The sequence below is a fragment of the Apiospora hydei genome (genome assembly GCF_038363865.1).
Source record: "Apiospora hydei strain CBS 114990 chromosome Unknown utg000007l_segment0_segment0, whole genome shotgun sequence".
Classification (NCBI taxonomy): domain Eukaryota; kingdom Fungi; phylum Ascomycota; class Sordariomycetes; order Amphisphaeriales; family Apiosporaceae; genus Apiospora; species Apiospora hydei.
The window spans coordinates 2,070,596-2,086,079 of NW_027117366.1; the positions used below are offsets into that span (position 1 = coordinate 2,070,596).

Genomic DNA, 15,484 nt, shown 5'->3' on the forward strand with positions numbered 1-15,484 from the left:
TTCCTTTTGTCTTTTTATTAAGCGTACAATACCACAGGTGTTCTGATCAAGGTACTCGATTTCGAATTTCAGGAGGATACTTTTATTTTTGTCTTTTAGTCAAGGGCGACGCAACGTACGAGTAACAGAGCAAGTTACGAATGGCAAAAGAGGAAGAACCATTCGGTCAGGAGCTCAGTGTTGCATATAAGATAAGGCTAGGAGTGGGTTGTAAATAATATTTGTATGTTTGTATCTATTACAGCTAGTCCCTTAATGCAACACCAGACGCGCTTTCAACTATACTTTCGGTCCCTATCACGTACTCCTTTCCGGGCGCAGATGTGGTTCCGTCGTGGGCAAGATGGTTCTTCTACCGTCGCAACAGACTGCCATCAGGTCCCGATGACCTCATCACGGCCATGATGGAATCGATTTCGTGGTTGGGCCGAAGAACTGACCGCATTGTCAACTCGGGCCACGCCATTTTGCAGCCCCCTGGCTAGCTCCATGGCGCCCTCCTCCCGAGTACGTTCATATGGTTTCCGCGCTCGTCTCCCATTGGCGAGAGGGGCCCTGCTCTGGGCCGAGAGTGTCGAGCACAGGGCGAAGCACTTGATACCATACCTGTATCTATTTTTAATAAATGAAACACTAAATCATATGTCCTTAAAATGGTCTCTCTATCAATTGGTCGCCGATTCGTTTCCAGATCTGGTGGTATACCTCGGTAGGTATTCAAAGTATAGCGTTATAGCTGCCGCACGGTATTTGAGTCGTCTTGTTTAGACTTTTCAAACCGCCACTACTTTGTCGGTCGAAGACTCTCTCCCCAGTATGCCCCCGTTGCTGCTATCAGATATGTCAACCCCTGGATGAGCTCGGAGGTTCTGATTAAGCATGTGATGTTCGATATTGATCTTGGGTCCCTTGAACCACTTGTGCGCGTCCACGAAAAACCATGCAACGATAACCAGCATAGGAGCGCCCTGGACGATATAGAGAATAAGCAATTCACCCTACCACCAAGAGAAAAAAAAGTTGTTGGATAAGCTTACATAGACAAGGGCCGTCCAGTTCATCATGTCCGGCGTAAGGTCGTCCCCCGTCACGGTGGGGAAGCACAGTATTGGCATCATCACCAGCACAAACGTCCACGAGATGACGCCCGAGGGCAGGCTGAACCTGCCCAGGTGCCATGGCCCGCGCCGGAAGTTGTTCCGGATGAAGACGGTCTTGATGAAGATCGGGGTCGTGATGGCGACGTACGAGGCGATGGCGCCGATCGAGAAGATGGCGGTGATGGCGACGCCGCCAAAGACCAGGAAGTTGAGCAGCAAGCCCAGGACCGTGTTGAACCAGACGGCGTTGACGGGCGTCCGCGTGTGCCGGTTGACCTTCTTTAGCACGCGGCTCAGCACGCCGAAGCAGTCGTCGCGCGCGTAGGCGAAGCACACGCGGCTCGCGGCGACCATGCAGCCGGCCCCCATCATAAACGCGCACACGATCGTGAGTCCCAATACTGCGAGGGCCACCTTTTCTGGCAGGACCTGCATCAGGTATGCAGCCCAGGGTTGGCCCTAAGAGAATAGAAAGTCAGAACTCGAATGGTGTCTGTCTTGGTGCGAGGTAACCGAAGTGTCAACATACCACATCAGAGTTCATTGCTGCCTCCACGTCCTGGATAGTATACGCAATGACGAGGTTGAGGAAGAAGCCCAACACTGACCCGGAGACCGCGGTCATGATGATGGAGCGCGGTGTCGCGATAGCGGAATTGGAACACTCTTCCGCCAGGTGAAATGATGCGTCTTAGGGGTAATAGATGTTAGTAGACCTTGGGAAACCAAGTCGTGAATGAGGCGGGAAAGAAGCCGGGGTAGACTCACCATATCCAGACATGGTCCAGATAATAGCCAAGAAGCTCATCATTACGGCAATACCATCCGGGAACTCGGTGAAGTTTTGTATACTCCAAGCGAAGTCGTTTGAACGAAACTTGGAGTCTGCAATGCATGTTGCTGGTATGATAATGATGGTGATCACGAGGCATGTTATGTTGATGATGGTACCGACGGAGTTGAAGTTAGCGATCCATTTGGTTGGCATGCTGCCAACCATAGCATGGATGATCATGATGAGGGCCGTGAGCAAGAACGTCTGCCAGTTGGTCGGAACATAGCCTGGGTTGGTAATTGAGGCCGCGGCTAGGATCATGGAAGCTGGCATGGTATTAGTCGCATCGTCTGCCTTAGAGACTGCCACTCCTGGTGACGACGAAGAGGGAAGACAACGAACCACAGCCGTAGTCGACACTAGGAGCCCCAGTCACTTGAACGAGCCAATTACTCCAGCCTGTTATCCAAGCAGCAAATGGGCCATATTTGGGGCCAGCTAGAACAGCGGCCGCATAGTATAGTCCTCCAGAGGTCGGCATGGACGACGCGAGCTCTGCCATAGATGCTGCTACCTGCGTACGACATCAGTCTCTGAAATCCCAACAAGTGCCTTATACGAGTGAGCACTGCATCCTTACACACAGAATAAATACGACGGACAACAGCCACCCCCAAGTGTTTGCGGCTGGCCCAGCTTCGTAATCAACAAAAGTCAGCAGGCATTTTCGTTTGATTTACCCAGATTCTCAAGACTGAGTAAATGATGGTGTGTGTGCCACTATACCATAACCAATACCATAGGACATGGTAGTCCCAATACTGGGCAGCAGACCCATGACCGCAAAACTGACAGCAAACGTGGTCCACGCCGAGAACTCTCGCTTGAACTCCTGTTTATATCCGAGAGCGGCCAGCGCGGCCTCGTCTTCGGACATATCTGCCAGGTGGACCGGGACGTCGCCATTGCTGAGCACGGTGGTCACCGGCGGCGGATGTGAGTCCTCGATCACAGCCATGGTCGCCGAGCGAACGTAATCTCACAACTTGACGGTTTGTTGAATTGAAGGGGAAGCATGGGCTGGTAGTCCAAGCAATTCCGGTCTGGTAAGTATAATGGGTGAAGTCTAAGAGGGTAGGAAAATTGTCTCAGTCGCCTGGACGGGTGTGGAGTGCGAATGTCTTGGACCTGGGTGGTTTATCTGAACTGCGTAAGATAAACCGCATACGACATCTGCGTGTGCTGCATGCTACATGCTGCATGAGGGCGGCCCATACTTGGCGATGCGGGCTGCTACTTTTCGACGAAATGGACATGCCGGGCGGCACTGGGGTCTTGGATGGATCATGTACCTGTAATGGGTGAGCCACCAATCAACCTCATGGGCGAGTTTGGTTTTACAACATGGGGGGATATGTTGCATTCATCCGGCACCGAACCTACTCGTCGCTTAGCAGACTCTACATGCCAGTAGTAACCCTCCGTCACAACAGTGCTGAACGATAAGAGGCACCGGTTACGTGAGGCTTCCACGTCAGAGCACGCCTGATCATGAGCTTGTATGAGCTTATTCCCCATGGACACTCTCGAGCCGTTCGGACCGTAGGTCTCAGTCCAGTAGACGGGCTTGCGTACCTACAGTACTTCGTCTTCGCGGGAGAGCGCGACCAGGAGCGGGCCGTGACAAGCTCGAATGGCATGCCACTATTTTTCGGCGGGGATCTCATGGCAAAGGCTTCTTGAAGACAATAATGTTGGCTGTTATATTCCTAAGCTGGCTGTGCCAGCACTGTCGCTCGCTATACTTACTCACATTGCCCATAAGGAAGTGCATCTAGATGGCCCCTAGAACATCATTACTCGCCCATGATCTCCACATCTTGAATACCAATGTCGGCCCTTGTTTCGAGATTTCGGCGTCATTGCCAGTGGTAGACCTGAGTCCGTATCTCTTCTACCCATGTCGGAAGAGGTCGCGCCAAGCAATCCAGCAAACGCCACCTCCCCATGATCTTGAGGGGACCAGGAACAAGCCGGGGATTCCTTATCAGCTTACCCCACATCCCGAAATGCCATACTGGGGTGATGACGACGGGGCCGCAGCATACTATGTAGGCATGTATGTAGATATGTACCAGCCATACTAATACTTTACACATACCGAGCCCCAACACCTCTGGTGCTGCCTCTGGTATTCTCGGATACACTCCATGCTGTTAAGATCCAGATAGTCCTGGCTTCTGGCAAGATAGCTATTTCGATCTCCCAACGCAACTATCCCGTGACTCCGAGGTAGCTGCTTATCAATGCTCGTGCTTTTTCTTTTTTCTTCTTCTTTTTTTTCTTTCCTTTTTTTGGTAAACCCCGAATACGGTCGCGAGTTGCGTAAAGAACACTGCTTACCGATGCGCTCCTTGCCTTAAACGTGGATCGCGAATGCTTTCACCCTCGAAACGATGCACTAACTACCTGAGTTGCTCACGATCTCAGCATCCTTCTCTTGCCCAAGGCTTGAGAGTATAGGCATATATGATTGCTGGGTTAAAATGCAGGTGTACCATGTGGTGTTCCCCTCGAGCCGACAGCCTGACGCCTTGAGGTATATCGCGCACTCTTCCTCGCTCGCGCTTGCGGTGCCATACCTGACACATCCTCTTTTGCGGCCGTGATTCTTCTGCTCATCCTTGGATCCTTGGGTGAAGGAGCCCTGGTAGTATACATATGAGACGACAAAGCATTTGGGATTTTTATTTATTTATAGCCACAGAAATGAACGAGTCTAACATGATAGCAACTACTGAGTAAAGCTGTAAAATAGGAAGTACTTTTTATTACTTTTCAAGACAACCTCGAAATCACCGCCTAGACTGCTTATGCCAAAACGTGTATTCGTGAAGACCTTTTTACTTGCCTAGAATAAGAGTTTTCATCCTCGGCTTTTCAGGCTGAGGAAGATACCCCTCCGAGGTGAGAGATAATGACGTCGAAAACCGAGGCACACCGCGGAGGCATTGGATGTAGTAGTACGCTGGAGACGTCGACTCTGACATACCGTTCATTGGCTCAATGCTAGAGATGGCTGATCGTGTGATACGATTAGCTGGAGCTCTGGATCTGATAAGTTCACCGACTATCATGTAATATAAACGGCTGCTGGTGCTGCTGTCGATCTCTTGGGGAGGTCGGGAACACCAACAGATACAATGTACTTTGATCTGTACATCAATTAGATTGGTGTAGGTTTGTCGCACCCTGCAAAAGCTAGTATTGCTACTGAAACTCGAGTTTCCCATGCTTCCTCAATCGGATTTTGTTTTTCCTTCTCTATCGGGGATTCCCGCACTCTCTGACACGAAACCGATGCAGAGATGGGGGGCCCCTTGTTGTTTTGCGCCGTCTTGCCAGGCCAATTGTCCCACGCTATTCGTTACTCTATCCTAGTCGCCGGACCTGGTGCACCATGCCGTCGGGAATGGCAACGGGCAGTCTCCACATATATTGCATTTCACATACCTAATGTACTGTATGTATGTATGTATGCAGGTGGGTGTTCGCACATCAAGTAAGTACGTGTGGCAGCAGCAGATTGTTGTGAGCTGGAAGAAGCTCCGCAAGGTGGAGGGTGCCGCAGGCCAATTTGTCGACACCGAAAGTTTAGGCCTCGTCGAGATGACATTCAGGTTCCTCCTGAGGGGTCCGATCCGGCCTACTTTGGGCACATCTGGAGTTGATTGGCTCGTCTAACCCAGAAGTCCTACTTGCGTCGAGGCCAGAGGAGACAATAATAAAAACACGGCGCTGACTGGGACCGGCGCCGTGTTTGCCTACCTTATTACACTAATAAGCGACAACCAAGGATGACGCATGGACTGCCAGCTTTGTTGGTAGCCCACTGGAGATTACCTAGCCAGCAGCGCCCAGCAGTGGCCAGCAGTGACCAGCAAAGCAAGACTGCAACCACGTTGCCCGAAGGACCAGCCGCCCCCAAAAGGCTCATTGGGCACTGTCAGGTCAGCCTCTTAGTCAGGTGCTGGTATTCTGGTTTCGCCTGATGTCTGCTGAGACAAAAGACAAACGTGCCTGCGTCTGCTGCACCATCCCATCGTCCTCGCAATTTTCCCCTGCCTCCAAGCTTCAGGTTAAATAAGAACACTACGCTAGGTTGCGAAGGTTTCTAAGGGTTTTGATGACAGGTCTCCTTATCGGCTATCAAATAATAGACCAGGAGTCATTGACCAGGAACCAGGAGCCAGACTCAATGCAAGATTGAGAGGTTCGCATCCCCTTTCCAGGAAATTGAGCTGAACTGCAAACCCCCCGGCCTGCCGAGACAAAAGCCCCGACCCATACCTCATTAAGCCCGACCAACAGAACGCAACGCAACGCAACGCAACGCAACGCAGCCAAACCTGCCAGACCTGACAAGTCACAACGCAACGGAAGGACGGACGACTTCGTTCCAACCAAACAGCAAACACCCATACGCTGCCAACGCCAATCAACACAACAACAGGAAGAAGAAGGCCGCACAAGGCATCTTATACTATTCAACCACCCGGCGGCCACCATCATTCATGCCTCGCGGTCTAATCCCGTCTTTCCCTTCGATCTCCTGACACTCACCGGCCCGCGACGCAACCAACCGAGCAGCTCTCCAACAGGCGGCTGATCGCGCGTCGGCGCAATGAATGCCCTCCACGATAAGTGCCGGCCGAAGCACCAAGTCTTGGTGTTGAAGTGTTATCCTCGGACCACCAAGGGCGCTGTCGATGTTAAACCGAATTCGAGCGAACTGAGCTACCTCCTTTTCTACGCCACGTCGCGACGATCCAAGATCCAAAAAGTTGGTGCCTTCCTAGAGAAGAAAACCGCCAGCGACGTCTGGCGATTACGAATTGGGTACGTACAACATCGCACCATCATCTGAGCCCCCATTCACCCATCGGTATTCCCCTATCGGCTTGCGCGGATATGTGCCACCCTTCCTACAACTAAGAACCCTGACTGATCTCATCTTCTCTTAATAGCAATGTCCAAGTCACATTACAGATATTCGCCGCTCTAATCGAGAAGGCACCCAAGGACTTGCCTCTATTTGCGCAGAATGTCATGAAGGTTCTCGGCAACGTGCTACGATCCAATGATATTACTATGGTCGAGGCATCTTTACCAACATTTCAAACCTTCTGCGAACACCAAGATGCCTCGTCCTTGTTTGCCGACCAGACCTACGTCCAGCAGTACGAAGAAATCGTCCAGGCATATGCTGCATTTGCATCCACCAAGAACACACCCGGCAAGGCCACACTGAGCAAGCCAGTGGTTATGAGATGGAGGAACGCCGGGTTAGAGGCCATCAAAAGTGTCGCCGAGGCCGAGGCTTTGGTCACTGTAGCAGGCCGACAACTCGATGTCATTGTGCCCATGATCTTGGAAAACCTCCGGACCGACAACGAAGAGTTCCTTGACGTTCTTATCCACCGTGCCCACGCGGATGAAAAAGTCGATCCCCAGCCCGCAACGCGCCACCGAACGAGTATCTCGACAGTCCAGACCAATGAAACTTCCGGCGAACCGAATCCAATTGCTCTGTCAGGGTCTGCTGCCGACGCCGACAAGCTTGCTGAGGAGGAGACAGGCCTGGCTGCCATGCATTGCCTGAAGCAAATCTGCGTTGTTCCTAATCGCGCGCAGCTTCACAGCGCGACTATGGCCCTGCTCAAATTCGTTCGGGAGTTGGTACAAGCGGACGTATCAGTGGTGCGGGCGAACCCAACAACGGGCCGGCATAGTGGATGGGCCATCGAGATTTTCGGGCTCGTTGCCAGATGGGCTCCTGTCCAGGATCGTTATGTTATCCTCTTGGCAACGATGGATACGTTGGCGCATACACCGTCAACGGAAGAAAACATCCCAGAACTAACAGTCCTGGTTGCCATCATGAGCTCGTTATTGCGTTCGGATGTCAACCTGATTGGCCTCAGCGTGATGGACGTTCTACTAGGTTTACTTGGGCAAGTAAGAAAGGCGCTCAAGAGCTCAGGACGCACGACTCCCGGGGGTACTCCTAAGACTCCAGATAAGGAGGCCGACCCCGAGCAGGACCAGCACATGACCCCGCAACGCAAGGAGTACCTGGCTAGAATACAACAGTGCATTGGAGACCTTGCGACCCATGTTTACTATGCGGACCAGATCACCGACATGATCTCCGCGATTCTAGTCCGTCTCAAGCCGCACCCTAGTACAGTTACTGGTTCGCCACCGACGGAGAAGGTTGATGGTACTCCAGCTACTGGTTCTTCTGCGGGTAGCCCCCGGATGACCAGCAAAGCCCCGATGCCTTCGTATACCTGGAGCGAGCGAAAATCACGGCGCTGAAAGCTATCAAGTCCATCTTGTTAGTTGCCAATCCCAAGACAAAGGTGAGCGGCAACGTGAACCTCACTCGGAACAAGGTTCCTGTTCAAGTCTGGGAGGGAACGCATTGGCTACTGCGCGATCCTGATGGGCTTGTCCGGAAGGCATACGCAGATGCTCTGACGACGTGGCTCGACCGGGAGACCACTAGGGCAGATTTGATAGCCCGGGATGAGGCCCAAAAGGCAACCCGGATGGGCAGCAAAGATTCCCAATCCGCTGCTTTTGCAAGGCGGGCTGTGTCGAGTGCTTCGAACCGCGAGAGGCCTACCAAGGCTCCACGGTCTCATTTCCTTCAGTTACTTCACCTCTCGATTTACGACAATGCCCTCCAATTTGCCGCGTATGAAACAGATATGGTCCTCTGCCATGTTCTCTTGGTGAAGTTGGTCACCAAATTAGGAGTCAACGCCGCACGGTTTGGGGTGCCAATGATTTGCCGACTACAGGAAGAGATCCAAGAAACAGAGGCACCCATTTCAAAGGTTCATCTTGGGTCACTGTGCCACGGTTACTTCTGGGCTTTGACCGAGATGTTTGATTGTGAAACTACCGAAGTCGGCCGAGCGATTCAGAATGAAATTTCAAGAAGGAGAAGCAAGCACTTCTGGATCGATGGCATCAATGTGCCGGCACCTCTAATGGACTCGCTGGGAACTCCCGGAAAAGTCCAGCCAGAGTCTAAGATACCTGTAGAGCAGATTGCGACAGAGGCGCTGTTACCGTTTGACGATCGCTTGGCAATGGTCGAGTGTATTTGTGCCAATTATCAGGATAGCCCTATCTCGCCGCCAACCAGCCCGGGCGCTTCCCCGGACGCACATTCAACACCCCGATATTCAGCTCAACCTTGAGTGCGATACCGCCAGCGGAAACGGATCGCGTGCTCCCAACCAAATTTAGGGAAGACATGCTGGCAGAGTGGACAAAGGAATCTGCGATGATGGCGCTCCAGGAAGGGAGCAAAACAACTTCTCTAAACGGATCAAAAGCGGCCACAACTGCTACGAGGGGCAACCGGTTGCAAGTGAATGGACAAGGATCTCCGGTTGACAGTTACAACAATCTACGGCCGGCATCTCACACTGGCGCGGGCGGAAGTATGGCCGCTTTGCGCAAGACCAGTGTTCAAAGTCGGGGCTCTGGGGTAAGTAGTTCCAGCCGCGGAATTGTTGCCTCGGTCGACCAACTCAAGTCCGTTCTGAGTGGGGAAGTGGCCCGGCCCGGCACGCTGCACACTGTTCGTGACGATGACAGTAGCGACAGCATGGTCAGCTATGACTACACACCCTCGGAGCTCTCTTTCAACCCTGCTGCAAGCGAAGGCGAAGGTCGCTCGAGATCCAAATCACGTGAACGCAAGACGTCGGATCCGAACGGTACAGTGTCGGCACATCCCACACCGGAGAATGGAAGAGAGCAGTCGGGCTATGTACCACCAGTACCACCATTGCCATCGTCATTCACTGGAGCGCAGACGTCCCCCGTCACTGGTCATCGACCCGAGTCGGCTGTGTCGTCCAAGGATCATGCCGTCAAAGCCCCAAGGAGGAGAAGTGTCAAGAGTCGCGGCGGAGAGAGCATCCTGACAAGTGCACTGGGGGACGATGGATCTGGGGCCATGGACCTCCAGTCCCTACTCAAGGGCATCGACAGCAAGTCTCGAGAACACACACTGGGCAACCTGAGCAAGCCCCCATACTAGAAGAACTATGGCACGGACTATCCGGGCGTTTGTTGACCAACTAATTCCCAAAGGAAAAAAGAAAAAAGAAAAAGAAAAAAACCCAATGCAGCCTCGAGATCTTGCTCGAAGGCGTATATCCCGGCTTCTTGGGGCCCACCCAAATCTCGTTTGTGGTTATTGTATACTATGATTCGTGAGCATCGAATTTAGGCCAGAATTTGACACAGGAGAGGAGAAGCACTACACAAAATCCGATATACAGCGTGGCATACCTCGTCGGGGCCTGTTTTGTTTGTATTTTTAGCTTTTTACCCACAAGTCCAACCGCGCGTATGAGAAAGCGACTGCGCGGCGCCCGGGGGGGGTGGAGATTCGATTCAGATTTTAGTGGAGGTAGAAGCTTCTGGCTTACCAGCGGGAGTGCGATAATACATTTCAGCGGAAACTACTTGACGTCCCCTTTTCGAATTCAGTGACGAAAGGTCTTACAGACATTTCCACACGGTCCCATGCAACAGTGCGGTGTGCCATCGGAAGTAGGCCCCCAGAAAGCCGGCCCGGGATGTTCGACCGAATGAGACAACGTGACGACTCGGATATGCAGGATTTCCGCAAATTGGCCAAGCGCATGATGCAAGAACCAGAGTATCCTTGGCGGCACCCAGACTCGTCTGCCCTCACTTCGGCACCATACCATGCATGTACTTAGGCAAGCAAGGAGAAGGGCCAATACTGTTGGGGTTGGAATTGAGCTGGTTAGCTGCCCCCTGAGAGCAAACCCATCCGGTTGTGACGATGCGAAGTAGGTAGGGGGCTTGAGTGATGATGCCTGTGCCTCCTCCGCACACCAAGATCGGAGGCCTGCTCCCTCGCCTCCCCTCTGCTTCCTACCATTTGCTTTTTCTGGGCTTTTTCTCTTTTCTTTTGCTGTATTTCGAAAAGGCGGAACCTGCCCAAAAAGCCAAAACTGTCTATCGTGACTACCTAAGTACTCAACTTTGAGTTGCCAGGCTACAGATCATGGCAGAGAAGCAGTCGCCCGACGAAATCCTGACCCGCCTGCGATCCCTCGACGCAAAATGGCTTCGGATCTACTGGGTCGATGCTACCGCGAGCTCCAAATGCCGCCTCGTCCCGATGAAGCGTGTCTGTAAAACCCTGGAGAGCGGCAAGCCTTTGACCATTTCCATCCTCCAAGGGGCTCTCGGCCTGTTGCCGTGTGACATACTGGCGCCCGGCGTGTCGGCAACCCATACGTACAACCTCCACCCGGACTGGTCGAGCCTGAGGAGGGGCCCCGTCGAGGGCCACGCCAGCTGCTACGGCGAGTTCAGGCAGATCGACGGCTCCGGCTGCGTCCTCTGCCCGCGCCGGCTCCTGCGCAAGACCGTGGAGCAGGCCGCGGCCTCGGGCCTCGACTTCCTCATCGGCTTCGAGATCGAGTTCGTGGCGCTCGAAAAGGTGCCCCGTAATGACCAGGCGGCGGCGGCGGAGGGGGACGGGGACGCACCCAAGTACCGCACCATTTCCCATGACGGCCACGCCTGGTCCACGTCCCGCGCCCTCGCCGAGTGGGGCCGCCAGGACTCCATCGTCACCGTCCTCGACGAGATGGTCGACCTCCTGGACGCCGCCGACATCCCCGTCGAGCAGCTCCACGCCGAGAGCACCCCGGGCCAGTTCGAGATCGTGTTGCCGCCGCTGCCTCCCCTGCAGGCCTGCGACACGCTCCTGCACGCGCGGCAGATCATCGAGTCGACCGCGGCGCGCCACGGCTTCCGCGTGACGCTGCACCCCAAGCCGTCCCCGGGACTCCCCGGCACCGCAGCCCACGCCCACATGTCCGTCCTCAAAAGCAGCAGCAGCCGTAGCGAAGCGTCCTCGCCCCAGGAGGAGGAGGAGGAGGAGGAGGAGGAGGAGGAGGCAGAGACCGAGGTGTACGAGAGCTTCTACGCCGGCATCCTGGCCCACCTGCCCGCCCTCGCGGCCTTCACGTACGCGAACCCGGCGAGCTACGAGCGCGCCGTCGACAGCGCCTGGGCCGGCGGCCGGTGGGTCGCGTGGGGCACGCAGAACCGCGAGACGCCGCTGCGCAAGTGCGCGGGCAGCCACTGGGAGTTCAAGGCGCTCGACGGGCTGGCGAACCCGTTCGTCGCCGTCTCGGCGCTCCTGGCGGCCGGCGCGGACGGCGTCGCGCGCGCCACGCCCCTCGCGGCGACGTGGAAGGACTGCGAGCCGGACCCGGCGAGCCTGGGGCCCGAGCAGCGCGCCGCGCTGGGCATCACGCGGGAGCTGCCGCGGGATCTGGACCAGGCGCTCGGGTTCCTCGCGGCGGACGAGACGCTCGAGGGGCTGGTGGGACGCGAGTTCGTGCGGAGGTATGTCGATGTCAAGAGGGCGGAGCTGGCGTTCCTGATGCCGATGGCGGATGACGAGCGTCGGCAGTGGCTTGTGGAGAGATACTAGTATTCCGTAACTAAGCGGGGGCCTCAAGTATAGTCTCCCCGGGATCCATGTCAAAGCCTAGTGCGGCGCTAGGGGTAGCCAAACTCAGATCTATAATTTGTTTTATAGGATTAGACATATTTCAATACGAGATGCGGCTGGAGAAGAACCCTGGACGTAGATCATCCGTCCTGCAGGTTTGCTTTGCTTGACCCCGGGGGCCCTGAAGCCAAATCTCGATGAGTAACGTGCATCTCGAGGTCCCGATCCAGTGTACGGTTAAGTGCTGCATCGGGTAATCTCCACTCATATCACTGCATATTCATATCTGGAAGTCTAGACTTGCAGCATGCACCCGAGGTGTGCATGGGGGCTTGATCGTGACCCGTCTCTATTGGTCCAGGCTAACACACCCGTATCGGCAAGGACCCGATGGCTGGACGCCGAGCACAGCTGTATAGTCAGCTACTGCTGCTGAGTGGTCGGATCAGACATGGGCCAGATGCAGATCCGGACAGGTTGAGTAAAGAGTGTCATTATTACAGATTGTCGTCACGACTAAGGAGTGTCTGCCTTCTTCCACCGGTCCCCTCCCTCCAAGTCTTCTTCATTAGTCTCGTCACTTCATTGGGGGATCATCGCTTTTCAGCTCCTATTCAATACTTAGTCTTCTTCAAAGGTAGCAGCAGCCGCAACGTGGCGTCTCTTCCTCTTCTTCTGCGTGGGTGTCGCCACCGCCGACCCTTCCAGCTTGGTCCGACACGTGACGCTCGTCACGGTCTTCTTAATCTTTTGGCCCGAGAAGTCCCAGGACCCGGGCGTGCTGGTCGATGCCGCCATGGCCAGGTTCGACACGGTGACGCCGTTCTGCACGTAGTCCAGCACCATGTCCACCTGGTTAGCGTTGGTGTTGCTCGAGACGCACGTCACAGTCAGGGTGCCGCCGTTGCTGCTCGCCCAGGCTGCTACCGTGACTCGCACCGTTTCCTTGGCCGTAACCGTCGTTGTAGTGGCAGGAGGCGACGTTGTAGTCGTCGTGGTCGGGCCTGTGGGGGAGACTTGGGGCACGAAGACACGTCAAAGACCTTGACGTTGCTCTGGGGGAAAGGGTCTAGCGGTCCCCAGATGTCGCCGTTCGCGTCGCGACCCAGCCCGTTGGTCAGGTGCCCAAAGCCCGAAAAGTCGTGGGCGACGGGCGCGATGCCGGGGCTCGTCAGCTCGGGCTGGATCCACTCGGTCACGGGCTGGATATACTGGCCCGCCGTGATGTTGTTCTTGGTCAGCTTGGTGGGCGAGCTGGTCACGATCCGGTACTCGCGCGTGTAGCGGTCGCCGGACTGGGCGCGCAACCGCTGGTCGAATTTGTTGCGCGGTTGCGTCGCGTCGACGGCTCCCGTCACCACGTTTCGGTACGTCGGCTCGCCCGTGCACACGTCGATGTCGATGGCCTGGATATTGACGGGCGACCCCGCGGCGTCTGAGGTGTACCCCACGAACCTGGTCTGACCAGCCTCGGCGTTCGCGTCGGTGGTGAAGACGCCGATGTTAGCGTCCTCCATGCGGATACTTAACGCAGCTTTGGGTTAGCAGTGGCTCGGTGTCCTACGATATATAATGTTTTTGGCTTACTAGGTCGGCGACACGCCAGTCGTGATCTGGATATTGGATGCCACGATGCTGTAGCATACAATTTGGCCAGCTGAATTCCGATATCCACTGTACTCGATCCAGTCCCCAACTACGAAGGGTGCCATAACCAGGGGGTCAGGTGCGCGACTAGTAGTCAAGTCGGTCAGCTCACATATTATAAGCAGAAACCAAATTTGAGGTAGCCATACAGTGTTCCTTGTCTAATATTGGTTCCCGCAATCACAGGACGGTTGGATGCGGGACACAGAGGGTCGTTGGCGCTGCGAGGCACACACATCGGGAAGCCCGAGAACGAAGAGATACTGGGGTTCTGGTCATCGGCGGTCATGAAGGGAGACTCGGTGTAGCCGCTCGAGTAAACAGCATTAGGGTCATTGATGCGAATGGTCGGTCCGTTGGCTATCTTCATGGTCCCATCGAAGTTCACCTGGTTGATGAATCCAGAACTGCCCTGGGTGAAGAGCGATGATACGTAGACCTGTGCCGCAATGGGCCCGCCGCCATTGACAAAGTTACCGACAACCTTGTTCGTGTGTCAGTGTCTAGTATTCTTCGGTAAATATTGGCTACTATTATAAGGGATACTGTATTTTTCCGGCGGAACGCCGTGTGCGGGAAGGAGGTATAAGGGGGTATAAGGGGGTATAATGTGATAGGCTTGTGACTAACCGATACTTCGAAGCCAGGGAATTTCCCATCTTTCCAAGCAGTCACGAAATCTTTCCAGGGAACCCAGGATGCTGGAAAGCCGACTTGAAGGTTCTTCGGGACGATGACGGCGAAGCCATTTACATTGATAGTGCCACCAGAGTTGAAAAGGGTGTCGTCGGCTGTAGTGGCGCCATCAATGGTTCCGTCCAGGTCGAAGCCGACATCTTGGGCCAGGATCCCGAGGGCGAAAATAAATAGAGTCAAGCAGAAACTGAAACTTGTACACATCATGCAGAGGGAAAAAAGCAACTGAGCTTTGTGATATGGGGAAATTTGGGCTGATTTTTTGCCGCGGTCAACCTTGTCGATATTGGAGTCTCAGGAGTGCCACTCCACGCCCTCTCAGACGATATGAGGACTTATGTAGAAAACCCCGAATGGTGTTATTTCCACTCTTCAGGCGAGGAGACGCCGTGATCAGCAGACCCTAGGAGTCATCAAGCCTGGAACTTTTGTTTGCGAAGCACAAGGCTAGCATGATGATGATCATCATCATGATGTGAGCTCGTCGAGTGTTGTTCGACTTCTCCAACAGCGATCTTGGTCGAACCAGAGTCTGGATCTTTCTATTTTCCTCTCCCCAAGCTCGAGTTTGGTGATTTATTCGTATTCGAAGTCACGCGAGACCTTACGTTTGATGTACTGTACTGCGCCAAAGTAGTTGCAGATGTTTGCCCCGTGGCTATCGATGCTTGG

The 15,484-nt window shown here is 54.4% G+C and overlaps 4 protein-coding genes across 4 annotated transcripts; 2 read left to right on the forward strand and 2 right to left on the reverse strand.

The window, feature by feature from the left end:
* Positions 1-773: 773 nt before the first annotated feature.
* PG997_009719 (uncharacterized protein) lies at positions 774-2,893 on the reverse strand (the record flags this gene model as incomplete). Its single annotated transcript, XM_066814034.1, has 6 exons — positions 774-968; positions 1,038-1,559; positions 1,630-1,790; positions 1,869-2,201; positions 2,278-2,449; positions 2,729-2,893. The coding sequence occupies 6 exons, from the start codon at positions 2,891-2,893 to the stop codon at positions 774-776; spliced, it is 1,548 nt and encodes a 515-aa protein (XP_066665996.1).
* A 3,666-nt stretch (positions 2,894-6,559) lies between these two features.
* Positions 6,560-10,000, forward strand: PG997_009720 (uncharacterized protein; the record flags this gene model as incomplete). Its single annotated transcript, XM_066814035.1, has 4 exons — positions 6,560-6,774; positions 6,903-8,151; positions 8,190-9,041; positions 9,074-10,000. 4 exons carry the CDS (start codon positions 6,560-6,562, stop codon positions 9,998-10,000), a joined length of 3,243 nt encoding a protein of 1,080 aa, XP_066665997.1.
* A 1,002-nt stretch (positions 10,001-11,002) lies between these two features.
* Positions 11,003-12,448, forward strand: PG997_009721 (Protein fluG; the record flags this gene model as incomplete). Its single annotated transcript, XM_066814036.1, has 1 exon — positions 11,003-12,448. The coding sequence occupies one exon, from the start codon at positions 11,003-11,005 to the stop codon at positions 12,446-12,448; it is 1,446 nt and encodes a 481-aa protein (XP_066665998.1).
* A 642-nt stretch (positions 12,449-13,090) lies between these two features.
* PG997_009722 (uncharacterized protein) lies at positions 13,091-15,016 on the reverse strand (the record flags this gene model as incomplete). The annotated part of the gene is made up of 5 exons (XM_066814037.1): positions 13,091-13,414; positions 13,504-13,993; positions 14,057-14,203; positions 14,266-14,600; positions 14,747-15,016. 5 exons carry the CDS (start codon positions 15,014-15,016, stop codon positions 13,091-13,093), a joined length of 1,566 nt encoding a protein of 521 aa, XP_066665999.1.
* Positions 15,017-15,484: the final 468 nt, after the last annotated feature.